The 19,875-nt window shown below is 32.6% G+C and overlaps 1 protein-coding gene and 1 long non-coding RNA gene across 2 annotated transcripts; both read left to right on the forward strand.

The window, feature by feature from the left end:
* The first annotated feature begins 16,057 nt into the window (after positions 1–16,057).
* Positions 16,058–16,904, forward strand: LOC143541419 (uncharacterized). Its single transcript, XR_013136754.1, has 4 exons — positions 16,058–16,161; positions 16,261–16,383; positions 16,456–16,558; positions 16,646–16,904. It is a non-coding gene; the product is annotated as an uncharacterized LOC143541419 (long non-coding RNA).
* Positions 16,905–17,666: 762 nt separating this feature from the next.
* On the forward strand, positions 17,667–18,961 carry LOC143541420 (uncharacterized). The gene is given in 2 exon segments (XM_077034254.1): positions 17,667–18,270; positions 18,272–18,961. Coding segments are annotated over 2 exon segments (1,206 nt in total). The 5' UTR covers positions 17,667–17,754.
* The last annotated feature ends 914 nt before the right edge of the window (positions 18,962–19,875 follow it).

Genomic DNA, 19,875 nt, shown 5'->3' on the forward strand with positions numbered 1-19,875 from the left:
ACGTACTACTTGCTTACTTGTGTTACCATTCAATCAATCGTATATTGGGATTACTATTCAATCAATCATATAGTGGGTGTTCCCACCGGTGACCAATGCCCGATTCGCTTGGCAACAGTCTACATACTTGTTTATGGTTTGATTATATTTATCGCATTTATCACGTTATGCTTATTTATATTGTTGTGTCAAAACTGGTGATATTCTCACTCAACTTTATGTTGACAAAACTCCATTTTATACGCATATGCAGGTTGCTTGTATTGAAGATTGAAGTTTGGACATGTAGACAAGACCTTAGGATATATTCAAGTTAATCTTTATTTAAGCTTATATTTGTATGTTTAAATTGTTTATTGTATTTGGATATTGTGTGTATAATTGAAATAAAATAATTAATTAGATATTGTCACATTTATATCATGATAGTATCTTCGAGCTGTGAGCAATCGGATCACGCCTCGACATTTTCGCCTTAGGTTGGGGTGTGACATCGGCATATCTCGGTCTTCGATTCTGATGATTTGGATCATATCTATGGCCTTGAGATGAATGGAATTGATGGTAGGCTGCTCTCCTTCTCTAAAATTGCTCTGGAAACTGAATGATAGCGTCTAGGGTCGTCAAAACGAGATATAAAAACAAACCCTAACTTTCACGACTAAGGGGACCATCGCGTAGCGCGATGGTCTCTTCCCCTGATCCATCGCGCTGCGCGATGAACCAAAAGTCAACGCCTTCTGATTTTTTAATGGGCATCGTGTGGCGCGATGCCCTATCTTCCATACCCATCGCGCTACGCGATGGGTGGCTTCACTCAGCAATTCTAAAAATGTGTCTCGGTTCGCATGCTGGACATCCCGGGTCTTCATCCCATGCTCGTACAGGTCCAAATTAAGCGCGTTAAGTACCTGTGACCTGAAACACAATAAACACGTATGAAGTACCAAAGTTCCTAAACTAAACGAATAAAACAACTAATTTAGCAAACTAAAATATGTACAAATAAACCAAACATTTATAATAAATACTCATAATGAATACAAACTAATAATTAATAAATACTAATAATAACAATGAAATAAAAATAATATTATTGTTACTAATATTATTTATATAATCATTATTACTATTATTATAAGTAGCCTTTTAGTAATCAGAAAAGGTGTGAAAAAGCAACAAATTAGCTAAGAAAATAAGAATCGATCATCAGAATTTTATAAGTTTCTGAGTGCAAAAGAGTATTTTGTCATAGCCAATTTTTTATAGTAAATTAGTTAAAACTAAATCAAGGGTTTTGGACAATATGAAAAAAAAAATAGATTTTAGGTTATAATCTCTAGCAAGGGCAGTTTAGGAACAACGTGCTTTTACTATAAAATATTGTTATCGATTCAAAATTTGATACGGGTTAAAAGCATTTTTATCTAAAAAGAGTTAACGGGCCAAAGTATGTTTCAACTTTCAGGTCATGACTTTGGTGACAAATCTTTGGGGTCATGACTTTGGTGACAGATCAAAAGACTGATTTTGAAAATTTAAAATTTGTTTACGGATTAGATTTAGATTAGATATGTTTGTCATATATTTTTTATTTGATACAGGTCAAATTTCTAAAAATCACATTTTACGCATCTTTGTTTCTTTTAAACTACTAACTGGTCAAAGAAGAATCAAATCGTGAAGAAGTTTGAAGATATACATATGTTAGTCTATTTAGATTATATGGTAGCCCATAATAATATCTCATTGTATGTATAATTTGTCTGAGTTGTTAAAATTTGTGACATGACGTGGTGATATAGGCCATAAGAAAAAAAAATTAATAATGCCATCTATTTACAGAAGTTTGAAATGATTTACGGTTCAAATGTAATTTGGGGATATGCATGTTTATTAAACCTTTCATATATGTTGAGTTTTTTATTACTTACATAATTTAAATTATTAAACCCTAGTAATACACGGGTAGCTAAGCTAGTTATATCATATAACTATTTGAAATTTGTTACGGTCGAATATTTGTATGTATTTATAAACATTTAAAGTAGATTTATAATTATTACTATATTTTATTCCCTGTATTACGTGGGTTGTTTTACATTATTCGTTTTTAATATATATATATATATATATATGTAGGGGAAGGATATTTTGAGAACCATGTTGAGTTTTAAGAACTTAAGAACTCAATTATTAGCCACACATTTTATTAAATGGATTAGATTGTGTGGTTGAGATTAAATCTGACTAAAAAGTCAAAGTAGGAGAGAGAATAAAGTTGTAAGTGATTACACTAATTTTTACGTCTGTTACACTTGTGTAATAAGTCGACTCGGCGCGTAAAAAATTCTGTAATTTTTTTACGTATATATAACCTACATATATTACGTATGTGTAAAAAAAATTCGAAAAAAAAATTGTTACACTGAGTTCTTTCGAGTTCTTAAAACTCAAAGGGGTTCTCATTTGAAATCTCCCCTATATATATATATATATATATATATATATATAGGGTAAGGTTAAAATGAAAACCCACTTGAGTTGTGAAAACCCGCGAAAACCCTATGTAACATAATTTTTTTTTTGGTTACATGTAATATATGTTGTAACATTTAATACAAAACATCGAAACATCAAAAAAAAATGTTTTGCTATTTTTTAACATTTTTTTACTAATTTTTATATATGTTTTCAGAAGAGAGAAAAAGTTATATTTATATTTACATTTTTTATTCACTTTAATTATGGACCACAAGATTTAAACATTAATTAAAAACATGTGGTTGAGAATGAGTTTCTAGAGTTTTCACAACTCAAGTGGGTTTTCATTTTACACTTAGCCTATATATATGTGTGTATATATATATATGGATTTTAATTTTATTTATTGTAAGAAAGCTAATAATTAATATACTTGAGGTTGATGATAAAGTAGTTTCACAAATAAATGATATGTTATAATCCGGTTTAAAAGATATCTGGGTTTGCTGATACTTATTACCCGCTTATCTTCTTTATTCTAAAATAGTTTCTTAATTATAGATAATATCTTTTTTTTAAATAAAATAGGATATTAATTTTTAGTATATTCGTATTTTATAGGATTCTCATATCAAATATTTTATGAGAATATGTAACACCCGTTAACTTCCGGTTTAAAGATTTAAAGCATGGAAAGTATGTATAATTCTCGGGATTTAACCGACCTTTCTCAGAAGCCCTCTCGTCATTCCGTTACGTTAAAGCATTTAACATTTCTTCCAAGATGCCATATACTTTATACTGGAGGGGCTAGAATGAAACTTTTTATATTATAACATAAAAAAAAACCCTAACCCTCTTTTCCTTGTGGTCCGATCGACGCAGCCAAGCAGCCCCCCCCTTTTTGTTCTTCGACTTTTGAGCAATTCCAAGGAATCTAGAAGTGGTTCAAGGTATGTACTACATTCCCCAATCCTCCCTTCATCCAATCCTAGTCGTTTCGATGCTCAATTTTTGCCTATTCGTTTCGTATGACATGTTTCGGCTAGGGTTCAATTGACCTGCTTCCCGTGGATAAAAGTTAGGGCTTCTGGTGTAGAAAGATTACCAGGTATGACATTTACATCATATTAAAATTTCGGGGTCATTGAAGGTGTCTAGGTCGGTCAATTGATTTTAGTTCGAAAATTAGGGTTTATCGAGTGTAGAACCGTCAATTGTTGTGTTTGATGCGTTAATCGATCGAATTTCCAACCGAATCAGTTTTCAAAGCCGTAGATGGATTTAAGGGCTGTGAGAAAATTATTTTTTTTGTACTCGGGGCTGATTTGGCTGGGGATTAGTCAATTGAGTCGGTTGTGCGCGAATTGTCGTTTAAACGTTTATTTGAGTGTTGTGTAAAGGAACCGCCAACCATATCGAATCGTGTGACATAATTATGATACATGAGCAGGTTAAGATGGGAATTTGGTCTAGCTGGGGCTGATTTGCTTGGCAATTGGTTTAAGGATTTATTACGCGCGTATTCGACTCGATTTGTATATCAACAGGTGAATTGTGCATCATAGTTAGCCCCAACCATGATCGTAGGGTGGGTTTGGTTAATTGAAAGATTTTAGGGGCTGAGGTAAAGTAAATGAGTATGGGCTAGGCCTCGGGTCAAAACTATTGGGTTTGGATGGTCCGTTAGGCGAGTGTGTTATTACGGGCTAGTTTAGTAACGCGTTGTGTACAAATTACAGGCTCTTACTTGTGAGTGTGCACTTAGAGATTCCCTAGCTCGTTGCTGGTATTTGGTTGATTACAGGTGAGTTCATGATGCTCCCTTTTAACTCTTTTTAAGTTTTGGGCTAGTATGCACACCTAAGCAATTTTGCTTTATGAAACGTTTAAACTATTTTATATAGGCTTGCTTGTATATGGTAGGCCTTGGGATGTTATAGTATGTATGTATGTATTATTGTATGGCCAATATTTGGCGATATTAGTAGTCGTTATCGACTACGGATGTTACGTATGCCTACTTTGTGTTTGCATACGTTGATGAGATGTTACGTGTTTGGGTTGTACGTTTGCTCGACCATGATGTTATTACTTGGATGTTATATGTATATAAATTTATATATATATATATATATAGGGATGTACTTATAAAGATGTTTATATATATTTAAGTATGATTATTTATTGTTGATGATGACCTAAATGTTATATCCCGTCTATTTTACAATTCTTGGAATGACTATCATGATTATTATTTATTGATTGTTATTTATTTAAAACTTGAACTCACTCAGCTCAAGCTGACTTTGTGTGTATGTTAGTGTGAGTTTCAGGTTAGGAGATGGATGCATTACCGCTTGGACGTGCACGAAGCTACTTGGACGATGGAGGGCATGCTTAGTCGGTTGTTTCAATAATAATAAACATTTTCGTTTCAACATTAATTTAAATACATTTAAATTGGTTTTGGGCATAACTCCCGGGTTTCGGGAACTTGTTTCATTAATTATGGTTTTCCGCTGAATTATACTCTGAGATGTTTATTTTAATGGAATGAACTGTTTTCAAGTTTAAGTATTTTCTTAAGTAGTTTGTATGAATACCAACTGTAGGGTTCCCTGAGTTCGGGACCTTACAGATTATTTTTTAATATAATGAGATGTTATAACCCGTTAAAAAGCTATCTGGGTTTGGTGAGACATTTACCCGTGAATTCGGGTCAAATATGTGAGAAACCTTCATTTACAAATAAAGCAATCTGATGGCTTGAGAGAATGGTTGTTTTACATTTTTTGTTTTTTAATATTTATTTTTTGGATTTTAATTTTTTTTATTGTAAGAAAGTTAATAATATACTTAGGGTTTGATGATGAAAGAGTTTCATAAATAAATGATATTTTAATACTGTTTAAAAGCTATCTGGATTTGGTGACCCATGACCCGCTTATGTTTTTTACTATAAAATTGTTTATTAATTATAAATAATATCTTTTTCTTTTTAATTTGAATATTAAATTTTAGTATATCCCTATTTTATAGGATTTTTACATCAAATAATTGGTAAGATTAATCTTAATTTAATGAGATGTTATAACCCGTTTAAGAGCTATCTGGTTTTGGTAAGACCTATACACATAAATTTGGGTTAAATCAATGATAGGCATCCATTTAAAAGCTAAGCAATCTGGTGGCTTCCATAAAAGGGGGGAGCGACCACATCGCAACACATAAGATTTTAGGGTTTTGGTTTATTTATATTATAGATTCTTTTATTAAGTTTTTTATAATAAGAGTGGTAAAAAACCTAACGTGCGCCACATATTTACGTAGATAGACCGTAGTAAAGACAGTCAATATTATGTGAAAAACCTTGAAAACCATCAAAATATGATAAAACATGACACCTATATCTGTAAAATTTTGAAATATAAATAATATTATTTTCTTAAAATTTTGAAATATAAGTTATTGTGTGATATGGGTCTTGAACCCAATGCCACATGTGTCAAACTAAAGATGTTTACCAGCTCCAATTAAGTGGTAATTGTGTTAGATATTTTAACTTAAACGTATATAAATATGTATTCTCTTCAAGTATAAAACCAAAATTATATTTAATTGTTGACCTTTTCATAATTCAAAATATACATATTGTATAATATTCAAACGATTTATATCTCTTTTTTCTTTTTTTATTCACCAAATCAAAACATTATTATGTTTTAATTAAATTTAATAATATAAACCTATTCGTTCTTATAAATAGGCCTGCAAACGAACCGAACGTTCAATGAACATTCGTGAACCGTTCGGCGGGAAGTTCGTTTATGCTCGTTTATTTAATAAACGAACGAACTTGAACAAAAAACTTGTGTTCGTTTAATTAAACGAACGAACATGAACACATGTTCTGTTCGTTCATTTATGTTCATGAACGTTTGTTTATGTTCGTTTATATATATTCATTTATTCATTTATGTATGTTCATTTATGTATTAATAAAAAATAATTAAATATTATCTAGATAGGATCTGTTTAAAGGTTTTATATTTGTTAATTTGTGTTCATTTATGTGTCTTCATTTAAGTTCGTTTATATTTGTTTGTGTTCATGTATGTTCGTTTATCTTTGTTCAGTTATGTTCATTTAGATTTTAAACAAACGAACACAGATGTCCCTTTTAAATAAATGAACATGAAAATAAATATTTGTTCAGTAAGTGTCTGTGTTCTTTTAAAGTTAAATGAACGAACACGAAAATGCTATTTTTCGTGTTCATTCAATTCGTTTACAGGCTTTCAATATTCACATTGATGATTACATCAGTGTTAATCTCTTGGCTTTTCCGATTTTATTCGTGAACACATTATTTTTCTAACGAATGAACATGAACAAGGCCTTGTTCGTGTTCGTTTGTTTCGTTTACAGCCCTACTTATAAATATGATATTTAATATATATACATATACATATATATATAGGCTAAGTATAAAATAAAACCCACTTGAGTTGTAAAAACTCTAGAAACCCATTCTCAATCACATGTTTTTAATTAATGTTTAAATCTTGTGGTCCACAATTAAAGTGAATACAAAATTAAATATAAATATAACTTTTTCTCTCTCCTGAAAACATATATAAAAATTAGTAAAAAAATGTTAAAAAATAGCAAAACATTTTTTTTTATGTTTCGATGTTTTGTATTAAATGTTACAACATATATTACATGTAACAAAAAAAACGATGTTACATAGGGTTTTCGCGGGTTTTCATTTTAACCTTACCCTATATATATATATATATAGGGAGAGGATCAAGAGAGAACTCCTTCTTAAAGAGAGAACTAAAGAACTAATAAAGAAATATTTTTAATTTAATTAAAAAATATTTTTAAATTTTTGTTTTTGCCATTATTCTTGCTTACGGTGCGCACATATGATGTATATATGTGTGAACCCTTGAGTGAGCAAAAGTAAAAGTAGCACTAATTTTGACGTTATTTTACTAATCTCGTGAAAATAACGTTAAAAGTGGCGAAAGGTTAATCAGGCATCATGTGGTGGCGTTGATAGCCGAAAGACAACGGTACATGCACCAATCAGCCGGTGCCCCGATGATTGTGTCTTATGTCCAAGGCTTGATGCAAAACTACTATCGAGCCGGGGGTCTCACCGGAAGCAGCCTCTCTATCCTTATGGGGTTGAGGTAAGGTTGTATACATCTTACCCTCCTCAGACCCTACCATAGCTTTGCTATTGGTGGGATATACTGAGTACGATGATGATGATGATGATGATGATGATGTTTTTGCCATTATTCTTATATTTTGTTATCATTCACTTGAAAAAAATAAAAAAACTCATTGTAGTGCACATATGCAATACATCGACTTTTTTTTATTGCATATGTGCACTAGTGTGTATTATGATATGTGTAATAGTGTTGAATATCATATATGTAATTTTTTGTATTGTATTAGTGCAATAGTGTTATATTGTATCCAAATATACAAAAAAATCAATATAGTGCATATGTGCATTAGTGCTGTATTACATATACGCGATAGTGTGTTTTGAGTAGAATTATTAGTGTTGTATTTGCATATATTCAATAGTGTGTATTGTATAATGCAATTGTGTTGTATTATATGCAATAAAACACTATTGTATGTATGTAATGCATATTAGTGCACATATGAATTACATCGACGTTTTTTTTATAAACAATATCATCTTATTAGTAGGAGGAAAGAAAAAAAAATCGCAAAATATTTTTTGAAAAAAAGTTAAAAATAATTTTTATTAGTTATCTAGTTCTATCTTTAAGAGGAGTTCTCTCTAGATCCCACCCCTATATATATATATATATGTGTGTGTGTGTATATATATATATAAGGTAAGGTTAAAATGAAAACCCATTTGAGTTGTGAAAACCCGCGAAAACCCTATGTAACATTGTTTTTTTTTGTTACATGTAATATATGTTGTAACATTTAATACAAAACATCGAAACATCAAAAAAACAAATGTTTTGCTATTTTTTTAATATTTTTTTACTAATTTTTATATATGTTTTCAGGAGAGAGAAAAAGTTATACTTATATTTACATTTTTTATTCACTTTAATTGTGGACCACAAAATTTAAACATTAATTAAAAACATGTTGTTAAGAATGAGTTTCTAGAGTTTTCACAACTCAAGTGGGTTTTCATTTTATACTTAGCATATATATATATATATATATATAGAGAGAGAGAGAGAAGAGATTTCAATTAAGAACCCCATTGAGTTTTAAGAACTCGAAAGAACTCAGTGTAACGATTTTTTTTTTCGAATTTTTTTTACACATGCGTAACATATGTAAGTTACATACACGTAAAAAAATTACAGAATTTTTTACGCACCGAGTCGACTTTTTACACATGTGTAACGGACGTAAAAGTTAGTGTAACCACTTACATATTTATTCTCTCTCCTACTTTGACTTTTTTGCAAGATTTAATCTCAACCACATATTTCAATCAATTTAATTAAATGTGTGGTTTAGAATTGAGCTCTTAAGTTTTTAAAACTCAACATGGTTCTCAAAATATCCCTCCCCTATATATATATATATATATAGGGTTAGGTTAAAATAAAAACCCACTTAAGTTGTGAAAACTCTAGAAACTCATTCTCAACCACATGTTTTTAATTAAAGATTAAATCTTATGGTCCACAATTAAAGTTAATAAAAAATGTTAACATAAATATAACTTTTTCTCCTAAAAACATATAAAAAAATTAGTTAAAAAATAGCAAAACATTTTTTTTTAATGTTTCGATATTTTGTATTAAATATTACAACATATATTACATGTAACAAAAAAAACCGATGTTACATAAGGTTTTCACAACTCAGGTGTGTTTTCATTCTATACTTTGTCTATATATATATATATATTACGTTTCTTTTATTTTCTATTCGTGTGTAACACGGATAACTAACCTAGTTATAGTTGTATATACTTACAAGTGGATTTATTTTGAACTCACTTATGCAAGTAAAACAAATATTTACGATGTACTTAATTTAGTTTGATTATTTTAAACATAAGTTTGTAAGTTGGATCAACTCAATTTATCTTTACACAATACTAATAGGTTATTTTAATAAAACCACAGCTTAAAAAATAAATTAATTATTGAACCAAAGTATAGTTTCCATTATCACTACAACCGTATGTGAAAGAAACCCAATTTATTGAGTAAAGACGTAAAAATTATAATATTTGTTACGTATTTATATAGCATGGTATATAAAGATGGGGCAACTTCATAGAATAGTAACCAACTTTCAAAAATATTCCAATTAGGTCACTTAACTTTAAAAAGTGTTTCAATTAGGTCATTCAACTTTCGTGTTTGATTAAATTAAAAGTTTTAACATGTTTTTTTAGCCAATTTCTTTTCTGTTTCACATATGAAATCTTTTTATCTTTTTTTTGAAGTTGACGTTGAGTGGCGACGTGAATTTTATTTTTTATTTTTAAATTTTAATATAATTAACGTTTTTTTAAAATTTTTAAATTTAACTACATATATTGCAAATTCCGACACCCACATCTTATTATCCATTTATTTCTTGACGTACACAAAAATCGGTTAGACTTGATTTGAAGATTTAGTGACCCGATTTAGGGAAAATATGCATCGGTAACCTAATTGAAACACTTTTGAAAGTTGGTTCCTATTTTATGAGATTTTCCCTATAAAGAACTATAAATCTATTCATTGTAATATATTTGTATTTATTGCTTTAGTTTCATGTAAATTTTTATTTTTCTTTCTCTCACTATATCTAATAGCTCTACATACTGATACAATTGCTTATTAGTCTTCACGTAACAACTTTCTTTAATGAACGCATTTACGTAAAAAGCAATTGTTTATATCAATGTTTTTGTCGGAGACAACACAAACTCTTTTTAACTTTGCACAATCTAATTCTTTTTATGGAACACTTGTTTTAAATGAAAGTCCATTAATTTAATTTATCTTATATAATACTAACACGTTATACTAACAAAAAATGTTTAAAATAAGAAATTACTTTTTAGACCAGAGTACCAAACTATGGTTCCACTTGGGATGTAGATGACAAAAACCACCCGTGGCTACTTAGGATTGACTCACCAAAAGTACAAATCGAGCGTAACTTAAAAGAGATTAAACCTAAAGTAAACCAAATTAATAAACGAGCACTGGCCCAAGTTTCGTTGTCGAGATCTAGTAGGCCCACGAGCCAAAATGGGCTTATCATTTATACAATTATTATAACATTAAGGAAAATTGGTTTTAAATAATCCCAACTATCACCTATTGGTAAATAACAGGGCCAACTTTGTATTTGGCTGGTGACGGTCCTAACTAAAGGGGTATTTGTTTTTAACGGGCCGCGACTAACGGATATTAACCCCGTTAGTGATTTGCTGACGTGGACCTCCTTCTCCGGTCGGAAACCTGCAACTCGCCTCCATTCTCCCTAATATCGTTACAACGTCTCTCTCTCTCTCTATCTTTCCCCTCATATGAAACCTAACCGACGTGTCGCCGTTGTTGTTTCCGGCGAAGTCCACCCTCGTCAATCGTGCGTCATTCGAGGTAATTGGCACTTCATTCGACTTGTTTTGACCCCCTTAACAAAAGCCCTATGTTTATTTTGTAGATCGTGTAACATTGATTTCGAATTTTTGAAAATAAGATCGGGTTTAGTATTTAGGGATTGACCATGGAAGAAGATGTAATGTACTTCATTTTCAAATTTCCGATGTGTTTTGAAGATGGAGGGAGACGGTGAGATGATATTAGGGAGAATGGAGGCGAGTTGCAGGTTTCCGGCCGGAGAAGAAGGTCCACCTCAGCAAATCACTAACGGGGTTAACATCCGTTAGTCGCGGCTCGTTAAAAACAAATACCCCTTTAGTTAAGACCGCCACCAGACAAGTACAAAGTTGGGCCTGTTATTTGCCAATAGGTGATAATTGGGATTATTTAAAACCAATTTTCCTAACACTAAACATAATAGTTATTACAGTAAACTGCTCAGGTCATCTATGTGGTTTTGCATGAATCTCACCTTTCATTCTAAGGATTCATAAACTATGGATATGACTCCAGTTGTTTGCGGGGATGTCATGTTTTTCGTTCAAGAACAGACGCCGGTTGAGTTTTTTAAAAAATGATCATATTCACAATCATAATCATAGGACAAAATATGAAATTACGAAAACCACGTGGACGATAAGAGTCATTTACTCTTATTATTATTTATAAACTTACTAGTTTTTATCCCCCCCCCCCCGGCGGTATTACGGGGTTGTTTTACATTATTTGTTTATAATATTTATATATCTCTTAGGATTTTAATTTTATTTATTGTAAGGAAGTTAATAATATACTTAGGATTTGAGATGAATGGCTTTTACAAATAAATAATAAGATGTTATAACCCGATTTAAAAGCTATATAGGTTTGGTGCGACCTATAGCCCGCTTTTTTTTAATTATAAAATTGTTTCTTAATTATAAATGGTATCTTTTTTTTAAAATCCGATATTATCAAATATTTGATGAGATTAATTTTTAATATAGTGAGATGTTATAACCCGTTTAAGAGCTATCTGGTTTTATTAACTTAGGATTTGAGATGAAGCATTCACTAACGGGGTTTATAACATCTTAATCTTAAATATTTGTAAATGAATGCTTCTCATGCTCGTGAATTCGGGTCAAATGCATGAGAAGCATTCATTTACAAATAAAGTAATCTGGTGGCTTGACAGAATTTAGGGTGGTTTCGTTTATATATATTTAAGATGATAATACAACTAAATAACATGCATATATAAATTTATTATAACAAAAGTACATACAGCTAGTTATAAATCTTAATCTTAAATACATATAAACGAAATCTTTAAAAGCTCTCTGGTTGTTTCCTATATTTTCTCAAACCACTAGATTGGTTTTATTTATAAATGAATGAATTCAAGTAAATTCATTGGAGGAATTCAATTCCTTCAAATTCCTTTAAATAAAGGAATTTCAAATCCTTCCAAAATGTGGAGGAATTCAAGTAAATTCATTGAAATCTTTGATAAGTCGACGTTTCAGGTGTGTTCGCGTTCGGTTTGACGCCCCGGGTTAGTTCGCGTCCGGTACGACGCCCCAGGTTGGTTCGCGTTCGGTCGCCCCGGGTCAATTCAGTTTGACTCTCCGGGTTAGTTCGCATTCAGTTCGATGCTCCGGGTCACTTCGGTATGACGCTCTGGGTCAGTTCACTTCGGTTTGACACTCTATGTCAGTTCGTATTTAGTTCGATGCTCTGGGTCACTTTGGTTTATGCTCCGGGTCAGTTCACTTCGGTTTGGCATTCCGTGTCAGTTCGGTTCAATGCTCCACGTCAAAGTGCGTCTGGTTCCTATTTGTTGATTTTTCGGTTTCGACTCATTTCTCAAGTTCTTTTTGAACAGGGACAACGAATAAAGCATCTTAGTTTTTAACTTTTTTTGTTTTTGATTTATATTTTGAGTTATGAATTTTTTTTATATAGAGGTTTTTGATCTTAACAGAAAACCACTAAAAAATTTTAAAAAAAAAATCATAACACAAAATATAAATAAAAAACAAAAATCTAAAAAAACTAAAATGTTTCCGCCGTTATCCTTGTTAAAAAAACCCGAAACCCGTTCCGACCTTAACCTATTCCAACCCAAACAACCCTTTTTTTAATTGACCCTTTCTGATCCAAACTCATTCCGACCCAAACCTTCTTCGACCCATGATCGATGAAGAAATACCGTGTGTTGTCCAACATAGTACTTTACATACTTAGGGAGTTGGGATTAATTGTGCTTTGGGTTATTTCTAAGCCCAACATAATGCTTGTAGCACCTTTTACACATCTTTGATTATTTATTTTATCTGGATTAGTGGCGAAGTTTGGATTAAGACACCGAGAGGGGGGTGGGGACTCAAAATGTATACAAAAATTCACAAACGATGGGGGGCCGGACTCAAATTTTCGGCCGAAAACGCCTAAATTTACACTACGCATAAAATTTTTTGGACAAAAACGGATAAATTTATACTACTACACGAAAAAACCGGGGGGGGGGGGGGTGCCCACCCCCGGCCCAAGTAAAGCTTCGCGAGTGATCCGGAGAGTACCAAGCCCATTTTTATTTGGTTTATTATTTTCATTTAATTAGTGAGCAAACTATGCTTAAAAAAAGATTCTTTTATATGAAATTATTATACAATAATGATTTATTATATAATAATAATGAATTCTAAAAAACTTTTGGTTTAACCACGGGTTATGTTAAGTATTTGTCTATAAGGTTTGAGTAATATTTGTTTTATTTGGTAGTGTCCGTCACTACGTTCATCCATCCATCTTTCTTTGATTTTGATTTTCATAAAATCAAATCCTATATAAGTTAAAAAAAAGGTTAGCTTTTGTTTGATAAGTGACGATTATATGAAAGATGATGGCATTTGTTATATTGAAAAGTTCGTTTTAAAAGTCATGATTGAAAATGTTAAGAATCGTCCAAAACATGAAAACGTGTAGGAAACAACTATAACATGTAATATATATTTTTTATTTATTTAAAATGAAGTTGTATTTTAATGAATGTTGGCAATGCTCTTTTCTTATGCATTCTATTTATCTAACCGGACCGGGCCAGACTCGGCCCGAAAACTTTAATGCTAGAAAAAATTCAGCATCAAAAATCCCGAACCTATATGAAGAAATTCCTGATTCCGCCACTGCATCTTGGTGTTAATATATGGTTTGCGTTAGGTTTAATCCACCAACCTGTAAAGGCGACACCAATGTGTTTAACTCATGGCTCTTATGTATGGTTGTAAACGAACTAAACCGAACCAGACGAGACCTTGTTTGTGTTCGTCCGTTAAGCTTTTATCAGATAGACAAACGGTTCATGAACACCTTAGCGAACAAAATTTTGTGTACGTGTTCGTTCGTTAAGGAATTGAGCTTGTTAGTGTTCATCTGTGTACGCTTATTAATTCTGTAAATGCACGCAACTGGTACGCTAACGAACATAAATTGACATAAACATAGGAGTATTAATTTAACAACAATAGTCACTTAAATCAACACAAAGGTACCCAAAAATCCGGAAGTACACCACATAATACCGAAAAAAACTTACCATAGTAATCATAAACATAATACCTATATCAAAGTAGTAATAAATAAATGAATAAAAATAGTAACAGTAAAGATCTAGTAAACGAACATTATGTGTAACCGGGCGGATGTAAATAAACGTAACCGAACGAATCTAAAGGAACATAAATGATGAACGCAAACTAACATTAGTGAAGGGAACTCTGTTCATGTTCATTCGTTAAACTTACCAAGTTAAACTTTTTTATTCATGTTTGTTCATTTATTAGACGGACGAACATAAACGAACAACAGTTGGGTTAGTTTAGGTTGTGTCATATTTTGAACCGGGCTGAAAGGCGAATCGAGGGAGAGTATCCAAGACCAAGAAGACTCATACGCCATCGTTGGGTATTGGAAGGAAGAGTCTATCGGCGACTCAGATCAGGTAACAAGATTCTTGGTAACAACGCATTTCATAAATATTATTTATAGCAATCAATTGATCCGAATAAAATTATAGGTTTCATCACAATAATATTAATTAATATTGTAGTTTTAGGGTTTTATTTTCCATTATGATATGATGTTCTAAGTTTGATGAGGCTTAACGAAATTTAGTTTCTTTCCTTGGCAAACAATTGATCACTTTCAGTCACTTGGCACACTTTATATTATGCACACCACCTGTTTGACAAAATGTCTGAATGAACAATCTTGTCAGCAGTTGGATATCATACATAGTAGTTTGAAACAACTTTATCTGATTTTCAGTTTCTTCAAGTACTAGTCTATGACTGTTTCTGTGAATCATTTTTGAGTTTTGCGAAATACGTCTTCAGCTCCAAACGAGTAGGTTATGAATTATCATTCAAGCCTTACATTAATTGTATGGATAAATCTGGAATCTTTTTGATAAACTTTTTGATTGCGTTGGGTTCAAGATGGGCTTACGGTTTAAGTTACCATGGGATTATTCTACTTAGGTGATACATTATTGTCTACTCCCTTTTGTCTTATAGGTGTGTTTATTTTACTGAATTATAGTGTATAAAATATGTGTGGAAATAAGAGATTAGTAAACCATGGATTTATAGAAGCTGTGTTAAAACAATCATATCAATTAGAACACTCGCAAAATAATGACATTAAATGATATAGAAGGTTAGAAAGGTATTATTTCTGTCAGTTTAGAACTAATGGTATTGTGTTTGTTGTTAAACTTCGTGTGGAGAATTAGGCTCTTTTGGGCTCTTTTAAAGTCTGATATAATCAAATTTTCGTTTTAAAATTAGTTTTATGCTCTTTTTAATTTTTGAAATGGGATAGTTTATAGCCTCATGTTATTATATATACCAGAAACTGACACCTTGAATCCGTGTTGCAGAAGTAAAGCTATGTCGTTTACAAAAGGTGACTTGCTTACAAAAACAAGAAAGCTGGTAAATGGTTTGGCCATGGCCAAGCCTGTTTGGCTTAAAGCTATGGAAAAGTATGTACTCTGTTTTTCAAACCCTATACATAATTTCGGTTATAACTTCTTTATATCTTTAGCAATATATTAGACTTCAATGTGACATGAATTTTATAGGTCACCACCTGCGGTATTTCCTCGGGCTGAAAAGAAAGTTGAGCGAATATGTCTCCCAGAGGACGTTTATGTTAATAAGTTCTATAAGAAGCATCCTGAATCATTGCATGAAGACCCTTTGAAGTAATATGTTCTCCCTTGAATCTTATGCAGTAAACTAATTATCATGACAAGTACTGACACAAATTTTATTAGAATCTGTGATTTTGACCCGACCCCGTCACGTATATTTGGCTGCTGAGTGCTAGAGTTGAAGGAGCAAGGTGTCACTGAAGAGGAAGCTATAAATGCAGCAGATGTAAGTATCTACAAACTTTGCACTTTTTTTTTTCAATAAAATGATTTTGGAGGTTAAACTTTAAAGATGCCACATTTATGTTTATAGACGGAGTATCGGCTACAGAAAAAAGCCAAAAAGAAGGCGTACAAACGTCTGAAAGAAATTGCAAAACTAAGAGGAACAAAACCGCCTCAAAACCCGTATCCAAGTGCTATAAAGGAAATACTAGCTGAAGAAAAGAAGTATGTTCATGACCGTTTCTTCAATCCAAGAATCTTGGAAATTGTTGACAACCTCAAGGAGCAGCAGGCTGCTGAGATTCAGGATAGAGGCAAGGCGTAGTCTCTCATATCCGTATGTTACTCCGTGCTTTAGAAAAAACTAGATTTTTAACTGTTTTATGCATTAAGACGGTTAAGTTTTTGTGGGTTATAAACATGGACTTTTTGAAGACCTAGGTTTCTGGTATCTTTGCATGTTATGCTCAATTTGTGAAATTGCTTTCTTGACTATACTTTTGGTAAAAAAAAATTGAAGTGGGTTGTAATTTCTTTTCTTTAAGATGATGAATTGATACCTTTCTTGAAGAGTGAACAAATGTCTATAGTGCCCATATGTAGCATGTGGTATATGTACATTATGACTAAGTTATGTATCTTTTACTACATATTGACTATGTTTATACGGCGTGACGATCCTTGGGGTTTGCCCGAGTCTGGATGCTGATAGTATTAAGACCTACACTGATTAGAGAAACCGATACTAAGTTTGTAAATTTTAAAAATTTTGTAATATATGTTTTGGAATAACTTTGGTTTTCGAAGTTTGCTTTAGCTTTAATTGCATTTCTTTTTTCATCAATTCTCAGTCACACTTGTTGGGTCACTTTTCTTGTCTATAAATATCAAGCCATCGTCCTCATTCTAAAGGATAATTCAAAGAAAAATATCAAAACAAAACACGTGTCATTATTTTATTGCATGCCAAACCCTAAAGTATGATATTTTCATATTTCTCTCAAAACACTCATTTGCACATGGAACTTGCTGTCACAAGAAGTATCCCGAGTTCAAGAATCTCGATTATCTTACCTTTCAGAAGATCAAATTCCTTTAATGGTTACTCATCTTTTCTCAATCCTAGAAACCACCATCAAAATTCAATCTTTTTAACCCAGTGTTCTACAAAACCCACAATTTCGGACGACAAAGACAATGTTATCAAAGATCAAGATTCAACCCTTTTACCCGATTCCAGTTTCCGATATCCAAAACCCACAAAAACCCTCAAATCTTGCAAGCCCGCCCGCAAATTCTTCGGTTTCTAGAGGTTTGGTTCTCGATTTGGGTACAGAGGGTTCTTGGGATAGTTTAGAAGTTGGGTCGCCTGTGGTGAAGAGGTTATTGAGTGATGAAGAAGAGAGGTGGTACATGTGGTATTATGGGAGACCCGAAGGGAATTTGTATCCGGGTTCAATCGGGTTGGCGGTTTCAAGTAACGGGATCCACTGGGAAAGAGGCAAAGGTGTTGTTCAATCCAATAGTGATGTGGGTTTGGTCTTGAAATCGAGTAACGATTGGTGGGCATTTGATACAAATGGTGTTATGCCAGGTGGAATTGTTATTATGTCTAGTTCCAAGACTCGAGGGAGCAATGCGCTTTACTGGTTTTACTACACGGGTTTTAGTAACGAAAAGATTGAATCTTTAGACGATTATAATGAATTCGGCTTAGAAAAATCTTGAAAATGGTGGATTTGGGAAGATTTGTAGGTCATTGCCAGGGTTAGCAATGAGCCATGATGGTAGACATTGGGCAAGAATTGAAGGAGAGCATCATAGTGGATCTTTATTTGATTCGGGACCAGAAGGCGAATGGGATTCAACGTTTATAGCATCCCCACAAGTTGTATTACATAGTAGCGGTGACCTTAGAATGTGTTACCACTCATTTGATTCAGAAAAGGGCCATTTTGCTATCGGGCTGGCCCGATCACGCGATGGTATGAGGTGGGTGAAGCTTGGGAAGATCATGGGAGGTGGGCGAATTGGTAATTTTGATGAGTATGGGGTGATGAATCCTTGTGTTGTAAGGAACAAGAAAGATGGAGGTTATTTCATGGTTTATGAAGGGGTGGGTGTGGATGGAAGGAAGTCAATTGGGTTGGCCCAATCTTCAAATGGGCTAAAAGATTGGCATTGGGTCGAGGGTGGGCCCATTTTGGAGCCCGGTGTAGAACATGGTTGTTGGGATGATGGGCACGTCGGGTCGCCATGTCTTGTTCATATGGAAGGCGAGAAAGATGAATGGAGGTTGTATTATAAAGGGGTAGGACGAAACGGGCATTCGGGTATTGGAATGGCGGTTTCTCAAGGAAATGATGTGAAGAATTTTCGTAGATGGACTGGATTTCACTTGTAATTATTTATACTTGTTTTGTTACATTGTTTTGGTTTGTAAATCCATGATACATAATTATATGTGTTTTATCATATTGCTAGTATGTGTGTTATATATGACTGATTATTTAATTGCTTCTAAAAGATTAGTTTGTGGGATGTTAAGTTATCAGAGATGACAGTTACTAACTTATGAATTGATTGATTCAGTTGTATTTTATTTCAAACGGGTCAAATAACAAATACAATGTCATAAATCATTATATTGAGCATTAAACCATGCAAAACGTGTGAAAAATAGGTAAGAGTGAGTTATATATACCCAAATTACGGGAGTGTTCGGACTTAGGGACTGTGGGTTTGTTGTGGGTGAGGCTGCATTGAAGGCCGAATGGGGCAAAGTTGTCAAACACGAAAAAGCCTGTTTAGAGAATCAACATGCGTTTCTCCCTTTTGCTTCTGATACATTTGGGTTTCTGGGCCCGGAGGCTGTGAATTTTCTGAGCAGGGTTCAACGTGTCGTACATGGTACTTTTCCGGCTTCTAAGTCCCCAAGTTTCGTTTTTAATAGGATCGGCTTTGCTATTCAAAAGGGGGTCGTAGCGCAGCTTGTTGCCTGTTTGGCTGCCACTTTATTGTAATCGTTTTGAGTTTAATGAAAAGTTAACGAGTATAAAAAAAGTCACATTTTATACACATTTTTTTTTATCAAAATGATAATAAAATATGACTAAAAGAGGAAATATATTAGTATTTTTCACATCTTTAAATCTTTAATCACTGCTAATAACAAATGTCCACATGATCAAGTAAAGACTAGTGGCTATGTGCGCTATGACCACACATCAATTGCAAGAGTTATGGAGTCATCAAGAATAATATCAATATAAACCAAGTCACTGATCATATGAAGAGAGTTAGAACTATGCACAAAAG

This window comes from Bidens hawaiensis, unplaced genomic scaffold, assembly GCF_021521415.1.
Source record: "Bidens hawaiensis isolate Kalapana, Puna unplaced genomic scaffold, B.hawaiensis_p1.1 tig00012594_1, whole genome shotgun sequence".
Classification (NCBI taxonomy): Eukaryota; Viridiplantae; Streptophyta; class Magnoliopsida; order Asterales; family Asteraceae; genus Bidens; species Bidens hawaiensis.